The sequence below is a fragment of the Takifugu rubripes genome, chromosome 11 (assembly GCF_901000725.2).
Source record: "Takifugu rubripes chromosome 11, fTakRub1.2, whole genome shotgun sequence".
NCBI lineage: Eukaryota > Metazoa > Chordata > Actinopteri > Tetraodontiformes > Tetraodontidae > Takifugu > Takifugu rubripes.
Genome location: NC_042295.1, coordinates 10,088,687 through 10,099,741, shown reverse-complemented (window position 1 = coordinate 10,099,741; position 11,055 = coordinate 10,088,687). Strand labels below are relative to the sequence as shown.

The following is an 11,055-nucleotide window of genomic DNA, read 5'->3' as shown; positions in this document are numbered from 1 at the left end:
CAACAAAACTGAGCTGGATGTGTGGAGTGGATTTAAGTAAATTTGGACCCAAAAGCACTGAGGTTTGAGAATATTATCCACAATATTAAAATGATTGTATTAATCTAAAGAAAGTGAATAACACCAATACCATTAAACATCTCTATTTTGGAACAAAAGTGATTAATATGTTTCACTCGACTCCTGTTTGGTTTGAAAAATTATAATAGCATTAAGAAGTTATTAGATATTATGAAACATTTAAAAAATTAAACAATTGGAGGGATGGATTTGATTAGTGTTGTAGTGTTCAAGACAAGAAAGAAAAATAAGGTTAAGAAAAAAGATCATATTTTAATAGCATAGAGGGGACATGACTGTGTTTACACATGAAGCTACAATGAACACATGCACATGCAATCATGAAGAGAGATCAAGGCAATCTGATCATTTGGGGGTTCGGTATTTTGCTTAATGATATCATAGTGGGGTTCTTAATATGTCCCTGCACATCTCCTTCTACAGGTCCGTTTCCTAATTTTTGTACCCAAAAGGAACTTGAACCAGATACCCTCAAACCCACAGCTCACTCATCTACAGACTGGGCTATTGCTGCTGTACGGACCCATACTTTCAGTTGTTAAACTCACCCAATATATTGCAGACATTCTGATTATTTCTTGTTCATCAAGTGTTTTTTGCTATTTTTCTCTGGCTTAAATAAAATAATAAAACATTTTGGAGCAAAAATGCACAGGATGAGTCCAAAACTGGAGGCCAAAATGGCAAAGATCTCCACGGCCACGGTGAATTTCCCAGGAGAGCTGACGTAAGCGGGGATGAAGGTGATCCAGACGGCACAGAATATCAGCATGCTGAAGGTGATCATTTTGGCTTCGTTGAAATTATCGGGGAGTTTTCGGGCGAGGACGGCTAGAACTAAACAAACAGCTGCCAGAAGGCCGATGTACCCGAGTACAGCCCAGAATCCAACAGATGAGCCTAACGCACACTCCAGGATGATTCTCTCCTTGTACGTGGTCAGATTTCTCACTGGAAACGGGGGACTGACAACCAACCAAACAATGCATATTAAAACCTGGATAGACGTGAAAGTCACAACAGTCATCCTTTGCTGAGGTGGACCGAACCACTTCATGACATTACTCCCCGGGAGAGTCGCTCTGAAGGCCATTAACACCACCACAGTTTTCCCTAAAATACACGAGATGCAAAGGACAAAGGTGATCCCAAACGCTGTGTGGCGCAGCATGCAGGACAGGTGAGAGGGAGCACCAATGAAAGTGAGTGAACATAAGAAGCACAGAGTCAAAGAGAAGAGCAACAGGAAGCTCAACTCAGAGTTGTTGGCTCTGACAATAGGAGAGGTCCTGTGATGGAAAAATACAGCTGCTGTGATAACAGCCAGACAGGCACCACCGACTGAGAACACAGCTAGGATGATTCCTAGAACCTCGTTAAAGGAAAGATACTCCACAGGTTTGAGGACACAGGCATTTCTCTCTGGGTTAGGCCAGAAGTCATAAAGACAAGGGATGCATTCAGGAGAATCTAGGAAACAAAAATCATGTAGAGTTTAAACAAATGTATTTATTTAGCCCTGCTGTCTTTGAAATCTAGATAACTACCTGTAACATTGCTAATCTCTCCCTCTGGACATTGTACACAGTCATAACAGCAGATGGGTTTTCTTTTCTGCAGTACCTTACGAGTTCCTTGAGGACAGCTGTCGCTGCACACTGACACTGGCACCTGAGACATACACACCCACCAGTTGAAAGAGATTTTAACAGAACCGCCGTTGGTGCCTTTACATAAAGTCACAATTGAACAAAAAAGCCTTTAATTCAGAGATGTTGTGTTTTCATGCCTGAATTACTGTCTTATTAATTATTCTGGCTGTCGTACTTGCTTTCTGCCATCCACCCATGTGATGTCCCTGAAGATACGGAACTCTTGGCCTTCTGGCAGTGAAGCATCATAGTATCCTACTGGCACAACTTCGATGCTCCCACTCCCACTCTTTTTCCAGTTTATCAGCTCATATGATGCCACAGGATCCCCGTTGGCATCAAAGGATACAGCATAACCATTTTGTGAAAAATGTACTGTCTTCAGCTGAGCGAGAACCTGAATTGAATGAAACAGAGAGTCAGAGGAAAGACTTCAGCTGAAACACTTGTAATAAACCATATTAGTAGTGACAGAGGTGATTCTTTAGGTTTGACCTGTTTGGGGTTAATCGTGGTGAATTTGCTACACCGAGTGGTAGCATTTGTGTCCTGACACACTGCATTATGAATGGCATGAGCTATTGCATAAACAGCCTTGTACACCATGTTGGTAATGCGGAGCTCAGAAGTGTCAGTGTACGGACTCTGGAGAGTCATTATGTCTTCAGATCCATCACACATGCGCTCACCTGCAACAGCAACTGACAACACAGGAGATCTGTTGAAAGCCTTTGTTATTAGATTTGGACACTAATTTAAAATCTATCCACAGTAAATTAAGAAGAGGTATAACTTCTGTCACCTTTTCCCAACCGGCAGTTGAATGAGTCCTCCCAGAACTCAGTGAGCACAAGAGATGAAGCCACTTTCGAGGGGGAGAGATCCAGCAGGAAGTCTCTCAGGCCCGGGATGACAGACCTCTGAATGGCAAATCCAATAGTTCCAGCACAGAAGCTGAACCTCAGCAAGTCTAGGTCAGTTACCCAGGATTCACTGCCTATCCACTGGCGAGGTGGTGAGGGTTCACGAGACAATTCCTCGAGCAGGATCCTCATATCTCCAGAAGAAATAAATGCCACGACAATGATAGCCGTTGACCTAAAGAAGCATGACAACACCAGACATTACCTCAATACAAACAATTAACTTTTCGTATGAAGCATGATCAATATTACCCAGACCTGCGGATGACATCAGCCACTCTCTTGATCCTGCTGTGCGGGTGGGTGCGATAAAAGGATTCCGAGTACTCCACACAGATGCCCTCCTTCTGAGCTGCATGCAGGAACGCTGCCATGCCATTATTACCATAGTCTGAATCTGAGCACACAGTACCTATCCAAGTCCAGCCAAAGTGTTTGATGAGTTTGGCCAAAGCGTCGGCCTGGAACTGGTCACTGGGAATCGTTCTGAAGAAACTTGGGTACTTCTGTTTATCAGACAGGCATGCACAGGTGGCAAAGTGGCTCACCTGTAGTTAAACATTGTGTCATTACAGTGAAGGTTAATATTACGTGTTCATGTGCTTTGGTAAAAGTTGAAAATATTCACTAGTGGAAAGTCGAAGGAGCCGATGACGCGGGATATGCTGATGGACGGAGTGGAACCAGACTCGCCGACGACAGCCATCACCATACCGGACTGTGAACAGTTGTCACCTGTGACAAACACAGGGTCCAGAGTGTTTAACAGTTGGAAGGCCACATGCACTGCGATGGGCACGGCTGCGCACGAGTCGTGGATCTGGTAACCGAGTTTGATTCCAGGAAGCAGCTCCGTGCTGTTGTTGATCTCCTCGATGGCGAAGACCATTGCATGAGACAGTCGCAATTCACGATGGTTGATGCTGCACATCATGACAGAAAACAAACATTCACAAGTGTAGGTATAAATAAAAAATGCATCATAATGTGAACATCATGTATACTCCAGAAATGAAACAATCAAACATTTTCTTCTCCGCACACTCTGCAGCGAAATGGCTCAGGCATGGTGGTGTAGTTGTGGTTCACCGTCACTGTGTAGCGGTGTATGGAGAAAACCCCCCCGATGACAAAGTCTCCATCCTTTGAGAAAGCAGGTAGGCGAGCAGAACCCTGGAGCCGACATTTGACAGACGGAGCCGCGGCACCGGTTGTGTCCTCCCTCGGTCCAAGCTGTTGTTTCAGACTGTTCTCAGGAGCCTTCAGGTCACCAGGTGAGTTCAAATCAAACAGAGAAATGAAGCAAAGGAAGAGAACAGAGATCTCCATCCTAAAAATGTCTCGGAGCATTCTGCACAAATGCTTTTATAGACTGAGGTGTTGGTTCTGCTCATGTCAGCTTATTATTATTAATCAGTCAGACAAAACATTACGTGGTCCTTATCTGGCTGTTCCCCAAGGGTTATAACCTTTAGAACAAATACAAGTTACAGTTGTTCCTATTATATCTTTATGATACCTGTAATGAAGTGCTGATAACATCACGTGAGATTTATTGACATCTATCGAGGCAATTTCCAATAAAATGGCTGTTTTTTTATGTAAAAATCAAATGGACAAAACAAAGTTTGTCACTCAGGTACTGCACAACTGGTTTAAGAAACTATGCAATGACTCTATTTCCTCCCCCACACAGTTGTGCTAATGTTACACCGTTACACTTTTGATACGGTTCATGTACCACTAGTCTAGGTTCTTCTACTGACCCCAGCCTCAAGATGAATTCCTGAGGTATTCAGGGAAATCCTGAAGATCATATTTTTTGTCTGTTTTTCTCTTTGAGTTGCAACCTCCAGCAGTACTGGGCTACAGAACTGCTGAAAATTCTGCATTGGACTGAATTCAAGATCATGAAGAATATTTAATTCAGCAGACAGGTTTGCAAATTTGATTTTTTTAGGGTTAGGGTTACTGTTAGGGTTCATGTTAGGGTTAACCCAAACTACATCCTGCCACTATATTTTGTTGGACTGATTGATATAAAGCATGACTAGATAGCACTCCTACAGATAAAGATTAATACAGCAGAAATGTACAAACTGTCACATGGAAGCCAAGGCACAATAATAATAACAACACAGTGAGAGTGAAATAGGCACTTCCAGTTTATCGGTGTTTTATTTTTTGCAATTTCTATTTCAAAAACTGATGGCCTAAGAAGTATTGAATTAGATAACAACCAATTAAATAACTCAACTCTAGTTTCCTCTGTTATCCTTCATGGACTGAGCTGCAAATCCACCTCCTTTCATCGTGATTGGTGGATCCAACAATGAATGTTGTCACACAGGAAATGAAAGGTTTTATATCATCAACTTCTCCGGCTCAAAGCTCAGAGAAGCTTCTTCTTCCACACACGTATTTTCCATGTGGTCATGATGGACCGCTCGTTCCTCTGCTGTTGGGGCTTCACTCTGCTTCTCTGGGCAATTTCTAGCATTTTTGTCCCAGTCTTTTCTGGTCTTCAGCATATTGCAAAAGAGAAGAATGACACAAATGGGCTGAAGGCAGGTGATGGGAATGACGCATCCCCCAGTTTACCTCGATGTGTGAAAACCGTGGACACACAGCGTCCAGCTCTGCATTCTCGAGGTGATGTCATGATTGGAGGCATTTTCCCTCTGCATTACTCAGCTTCTGTATCACAACAGAAATACATCAACAAACCTGAGCTCATTACTTGTAGTGGGTGAGATCTGTTCACATTTTAACTATTTCACAATGTATCATGTGCTTTGCTTCTCATAACCTTATTAAAATTCCTGCAGCTTTGACCACAGAGCCTTCCGCTGGATGATGACCATGGTGTTCGCGGTGAAGGAAATCAACAATAATTCTAGCCTCTTGCCAGGTGTAAAACTTGGATACAGGAACGCTGCCATGCCATTATTGCCATAGTCTGAATCTGAGCACACAGCACCTATCCAAGTCCAGCCAAAGTGTTTGATGAGTTTGGCCAAAGCGTCGGCCTGGAACTGGTCACTGGGAATCGTTCTGAAGAAACTTGGGTACTTCTGTTTATCAGACAGGCATGCACAGGTGTCAAAGTGGCTCACCTGAAGTTGAACATTGTGTCATTACAGTGATGGTTAATATTACGTGTTCATGTGCTTTGGTAAAAGTTGAAAATATTCACTAGTGGAATGTCGAAGGAGCCGATGACGCAGGATATGCTGATGGACGGAGTGGAACCAGACTCGCCGACGACAGCCATCACCATACCGGACTGTGAACAGTTGTCACCTGTGACAAACACAGGGTCCAGAGTGTTTAACAGTTGGAAGGCCACATGCACTGCGACGGGCACGGCTGCACAAGAGTCGTGGATCTGGTAACCGAGTTTGATTCCAGGAAGCAGCTCCGTGCTGTTGTTGATCTCCTCGATGGCGAAGACCATTGCATGAGACAGTCGCAATTCACGATGGTCGATGCTGTGCACACACACATGGCAATACCTGACAGTTAATTAATGAGAAATTACAACAGAAATCAGAGCCACAATTGATAGGTGTAGGTATACATTAAAGTACATCTTAATATTACACATTATATCTTCAGGAATAAGGCAATCAAACATAATCTTCTCTGCCACCTTTTGAATATTTAACATATCCACTAATACTAACCTCCCTCTGCAGCGAAATGGCTCAGGCATGGTGGTGTAATTGTGGTTCACCGTCACTTTGTAGTGGTGTATGGAGAAAACCCCCCCGATGAGAAAGTCTCCATTCTTTGAGAAGGCAGGTAGGCGAGCAAAACCCTGGAGCTGACATATGACAGACAGAGCCGTGGCACCGGTTGTGTCCTCCCTCAGTCCAAGCTGTTGTTTCAGACTGTTCCCAGGAGCCTTCAGGTCACCAGCTGAGTTCAAATGACACAGAGAAATGAAGCAAAGGAAGAGAACAAAGATCTCCACTCTAAAAATGTCTTGGAGCATTCTGCACAACTGCTTTTATAGACTGAGGTGTTGGTTCTGCTCATGTCAGCTTAATAGTATTATTCAGTCAGACAATTATGTGGTCTTTATCTGGCTGTTCCCCAAGGGTTATAACCTTTTGAACAAATCCGTTACAGTCGTTCCCACTTTATAACTTTAATGATGTTTTGAATACATCACAGACTACATCACACTCCAGAACTGAAGAAGCCTTCTGGATAGAAGGCAAAACGTCTTCAAAGAGAAGAAAAACAGTCCATTTGACAAAGCAAACTGCATTGGATGACCATGACCTGGATGATTGAGAATCTACACAGATATCACAGTAGTTTTACTTGCATTTATCAATAACATTCCCAATGAAAAGTGTAATTTTTTAACAACAATCATATAGAAAATATGAAAGAGGTTATGGTGGACATGAGGAAGGAGAGATGGAAAACTGTGTATCAGCGGACTTGTGTTGTAAAGGGTGAGATTTTCTAAAACTCATACATCATGCAGCCTAATCTAGCCTGTCACATAACGTTGGGAGGAATGGCAGTACAATGTAAAACAAGAGAAGAAGAAAAAAAAGCATACATTAAAAGGGCAAAGGGGAAATGACTGTGTTTACACTTTGTTACACACAAGTTACAAGCGGTTACACATGAAGCTACAATGAACACATGCACATGCAATTATGAAGAGAGATAAAGGCAATCTGATCATTTGGGGGTTCGGTATTTTGCTTAATGATACCATAGTGGGGTTCTTAATATGTCCCTGCACATCTCCATCTACAGGTCCATTTCCTAATTGTTGTTCCCAAATGGAACTTGAACCAGATACCCCCAAACCCACAGCTCACTCATCTACAGACTGGGCTATTGCTGCTGTACGGACCCATACTTTCAGTTGTTAAACTCACCCAATATATTGCAGACATTCTGATTATTTCTTGTTCATCAAGTGTTTTTTGCTATTTTTCTCTGGCTTAAATAAAATAATAAAACATTTTGGAGCAAAAATGCACAGGATGAGTCCAAAACTGGAGGCCAAAATGGCAAAGATCTCCACGGCCACGGTGAATTTCCCAGGAGAGCTGACGTAAGCGGGGATGAAGGTGATCCAGACGGCACAGAATATCAGCATGCTGAAGGTGATCATTTTGGCTTCGTTGAAATTATCAGGGAGTTTTCGGGCGAGGACGGCCAGAACTAAACAAACAGCTGCCAGAAGGCCGATGTACCCGAGTACAGCCCAGAATCCAACAGATGAGCCTAACGCACACTCCAGGATGATTCTCTCCTTGTACGTGGTCAGATTTCTCACTGGAAACGGGGGACTGACAACCAACCAAACAATGCATATTAAAACCTGGATAGACGTGAAAGTCACAACAGTCATCCTTTGCTGAGGTGGACCGAACCACTTCATGACATTACTCCCGGGGAGAGTCGCTCTGAAGGCCATTAACACCACCACAGTTTTCCCTAAAATACACGAGATGCAAAGGACAAAGGTGATCCCAAACGCTGTGTGGCGCAGCATGCAGGACAGCTGAGAGGGAGCACCAATGAAAGTGAGTGAACATAAGAAGCACAGAGTCAAAGAGAAGAGCAACAGGAAGCTCAACTCAGAGTTGTTGGCTCTGACAATAGGAGAGGTCCTGTGATGGAAAAATACAGCTGCTGTGATAACAGCCAGACAGGCACCACCGACTGAGAACACAGCTAGGATGATTCCTAGAACCTCGTTAAAGGAAAGAAACTCCACAGGTTTGGGGAAACAGGCATTTCTCTCTGGGTTAGGCCAGAAGTCATCAAGACAAGGGATGCATTCAGGAGAATCTAGGAAACAAAAATCATGTAGAGTTTAAACAAATGTATTTATTTAGCCCTGCTGTCTTTGAAATCTAGATAACTACCTGTAACATTGCTAATCTCTCCCTCTGGACATTGTACACAGTCATAACAGCAGATGGGTTTTCCTTTCTGCAGTACCTTACGAGTTCCTTGAGGACAGCTGTCGCTGCACACTGACACTGGCACCTGAGACACACACACCCACCAGTTGAAAGAGATTTTAAAAGAACCGCCGTTGGTGCCTTTACATAGAGTCACAATTGAACAAAAGAGCCTTTAATTCAGAGATGTTGTGTTTTCATGCCTGAATTACTGTCTTATTAATTATTCTGGCTGTCGTACTTGCTTTCTGCCATCCACCCATGTGATGTCCCTGAAGATACGGAACTCTTGGCCTTCTGGCAGTGAAGCATCATAGTATCCTACTGGCACAACTTCGATGCTCCCGCTCCCACTCTTTTTCCAGTTTACCAGCTCATATGATGCCACAGGATCCCCGTTGGCATCAAAGGATACAGCATAACCATTTTGTGAAAAATTTACTGTCTTCAGCTGAGCGAGAACCTGAATTGAATGAAACAGAGAGTCAGAGGAAAGACTTCAGCTGAAACACTTGTAATAAACCATGTTAGTAGTTACAGAGGCGATTCTTTAGGTTTGACCTGTTTGGGGTTAATCGTGGTGAATTTGCCACACCGAGTGGTAGCATTTGTGTCCTGACACACTGCATTATGAATGGCATGAGCTATTGCATAAACAGCCTTGTACACCATGTTGGTAATGCGGAGCTCAGAAGTGTCAGTGTACGGACTCTGGAGAGTCATTATGTCTTCAGATCCATCACACATGCGCTCACCTGCAACAGCAACTGACAACACAGGAGATCTGTTGAAAGCCTTTGTTATTAGATTTGGACACAAATTTAAAATCTATCCACAGTAAATTAAGAAGAGGTATTACTTCTGTCACCTTTTCCCAACCGGCAGTTGAATGAGTCCTCCCAGAACTCAGTGAGCACAGGAGATGAAGCCACTTTCGAGGGGGAGAGATCCAGCAGGAAGTCTCTCAGGCCTGGGATGACAGACCTCTGAATGGCAAATCCAATAGTTCCAGCACAGAAGCTGAACCTCAAAATCTCTGAGTCAGTTACCCAGGATTCACTGCCTATCCACTGGCGAGGTGGTGAGGGTTCACGAGACAGTTCCTCGAGCAGGATCCTCAGATCTCCAGAAGAAGTAAATGCCACGACAATGATAGCCGTTGACCTTATGAAGCATGACAACACCACACTTTGCCTCAATACAGACAATTAACTATTTGTATGAAGCATGATCAATATTACCCAGACCTGCGGATGACATCAGCCACTCTCTTGATCCTGCTGTGCGGGTGGGTGCGATAAAAGGATTCCGAGTACTCCACACAGATGCCCTCCTTCTGAGCTGCATGCAGGAACGCTGCCATGCCATTATTACCATAGTCTGAATCTGAGCACACAGTACCTATCCAAGTCCAGCCAAAGTGTTTGATGAGTTTGGCCAAAGCGTCGGCCTGGAACTGGTCACTGGGAATCGTTCTGAAGAAACTTGGGTACTTCTGTTTATCAGACAGGCATGCACAGGTGGCAAAGTGGCTCACCTGTAGTTGAACATTGTGTCATTACAGTGAAGGTTAATATTACGTGTTCATGTGCTTTGGTAAAAGTTGAAAATATTCACTAGTGGAATGTCGAAGGAGCCGATGACGCGGGATATGCTGATGGACGGAGTGGAACCAGACTCGCCGACGACAGCCATCACCATACCGGACTGTGAACAGTTGTCACCTGTGACAAACACAGGGTCCAGAGTGTTTAACAGTTGGAAAGCCACATGCACTGCGATGGGCACGGCTGCACAAGAGTCGTGGATCTGGTAACCGAGTTTGATTCCAGGAAGCAGCTCCGTGCTGTTGTTGATCTCCTCGATGGCGAAGACCATTGCATGAGACAGTCGCAATTCACGATGGTCGATGCTGTGCACACACACATGGCAATACCTGACAGTTAATTATTGAGAAATTACAACAGAAATCAGAGCCACAAGTGATAGGTGTAGGTATAAATTAAAGTACATCTTAATATTACACATTATATCTTCAGGAATAAGGCAATCAAACATAATCTTCTCTGCCACCTTTTGAATATTTAACATATCCACTAATACTAACCTCCCTCTGCAGCGAAATGGCTCAGGCATGGTGGTGTAATTGTGGTTCACCGTCACTTTGTAGTGGTGTATGGAGAAAACCCCCCCGATGAGAAAGTCTCCATTCTTTGAGAAGGCAGGTAGGCGAGCAAAACCCTGGAGCCGACATATGACAGACGGAGCCGTGGCACCGGTTGTGTCCTCCCTCAGTCCAAGCTGTTGTTTCAGACTGTTCCCAGGAGCCTTCAGGTCACCAGCTGAGTTCAAATCACACAGCGAAATGAAGCAAAGGAAGAGAACAGAGATCTCCATCCTAAAAATGTCTTGGAGCATTCTGCACAAATGCTTTTATAGACTGAGGTGTTGGTT

General features: G+C 43.8%; 2 protein-coding genes across 2 annotated transcripts; both read right to left on the bottom strand.

Annotated features, from left to right (window-relative positions):
* Positions 1-387: 387 nt before the first annotated feature.
* LOC115251399 (extracellular calcium-sensing receptor-like) lies at positions 388-3,739 on the bottom strand. Its single transcript, XM_029843452.1, has 8 exons — positions 3,699-3,739; positions 3,285-3,579; positions 2,915-3,204; positions 2,536-2,831; positions 2,229-2,434; positions 1,909-2,130; positions 1,629-1,752; positions 388-1,551 (listed from the first exon to the last, which is right to left on the bottom strand). Exons 1-8 carry the CDS (start codon positions 3,722-3,724, stop codon positions 653-655), a joined length of 2,358 nt encoding a protein of 785 aa, XP_029699312.1. The 5' UTR covers positions 3,725-3,739; the 3' UTR covers positions 388-652.
* A 3,773-nt stretch (positions 3,740-7,512) lies between these two features.
* On the bottom strand, positions 7,513-10,752 carry LOC101074454 (extracellular calcium-sensing receptor). Its single transcript, XM_029843454.1, has 8 exons — positions 10,709-10,752; positions 10,219-10,513; positions 9,849-10,138; positions 9,470-9,765; positions 9,163-9,368; positions 8,843-9,064; positions 8,563-8,686; positions 7,513-8,485 (listed from the first exon to the last, which is right to left on the bottom strand). The coding sequence occupies exons 1-8, from the start codon at positions 10,735-10,737 to the stop codon at positions 7,587-7,589; spliced, it is 2,361 nt and encodes a 786-aa protein (XP_029699314.1). The 5' UTR covers positions 10,738-10,752; the 3' UTR covers positions 7,513-7,586.
* Between the last annotated feature and the right edge of the window lie 303 nt (positions 10,753-11,055).

Bases quoted from the DNA above. Each gene is read 5' to 3' on its own strand.
- LOC115251399 (XM_029843452.1), bottom strand. From the start codon at position 3,724: ATGCCTGAGCCATTTCGCTGCAGAGT. The intron at 3,580-3,698 runs GTGCGGAGAAGA...CATGATGTGCAG, and splicing joins GAGCCATTTCGCTGCAGAGT to CATCAACCATCGTGAATTGC. The intron at 1,552-1,628 runs GTAGTTATCTAG...TTTGTTTCCTAG, and splicing joins AGAGATTAGCAATGTTACAG to ATTCTCCTGAATGCATCCCT.
- LOC101074454 (XM_029843454.1), bottom strand. From the start codon at position 10,737: ATGCCTGAGCCATTTCGCTGCAGAGGGAG. The intron at 9,065-9,162 runs GTCAAACCTAAA...CATTCAATTCAG, and splicing joins CCACGATTAACCCCAAACAG to GTTCTCGCTCAGCTGAAGAC. The intron at 8,687-8,842 runs GTACGACAGCCA...TGTGTGTCTCAG, and splicing joins GGGTGGATGGCAGAAAGCAA to GTGCCAGTGTCAGTGTGCAG.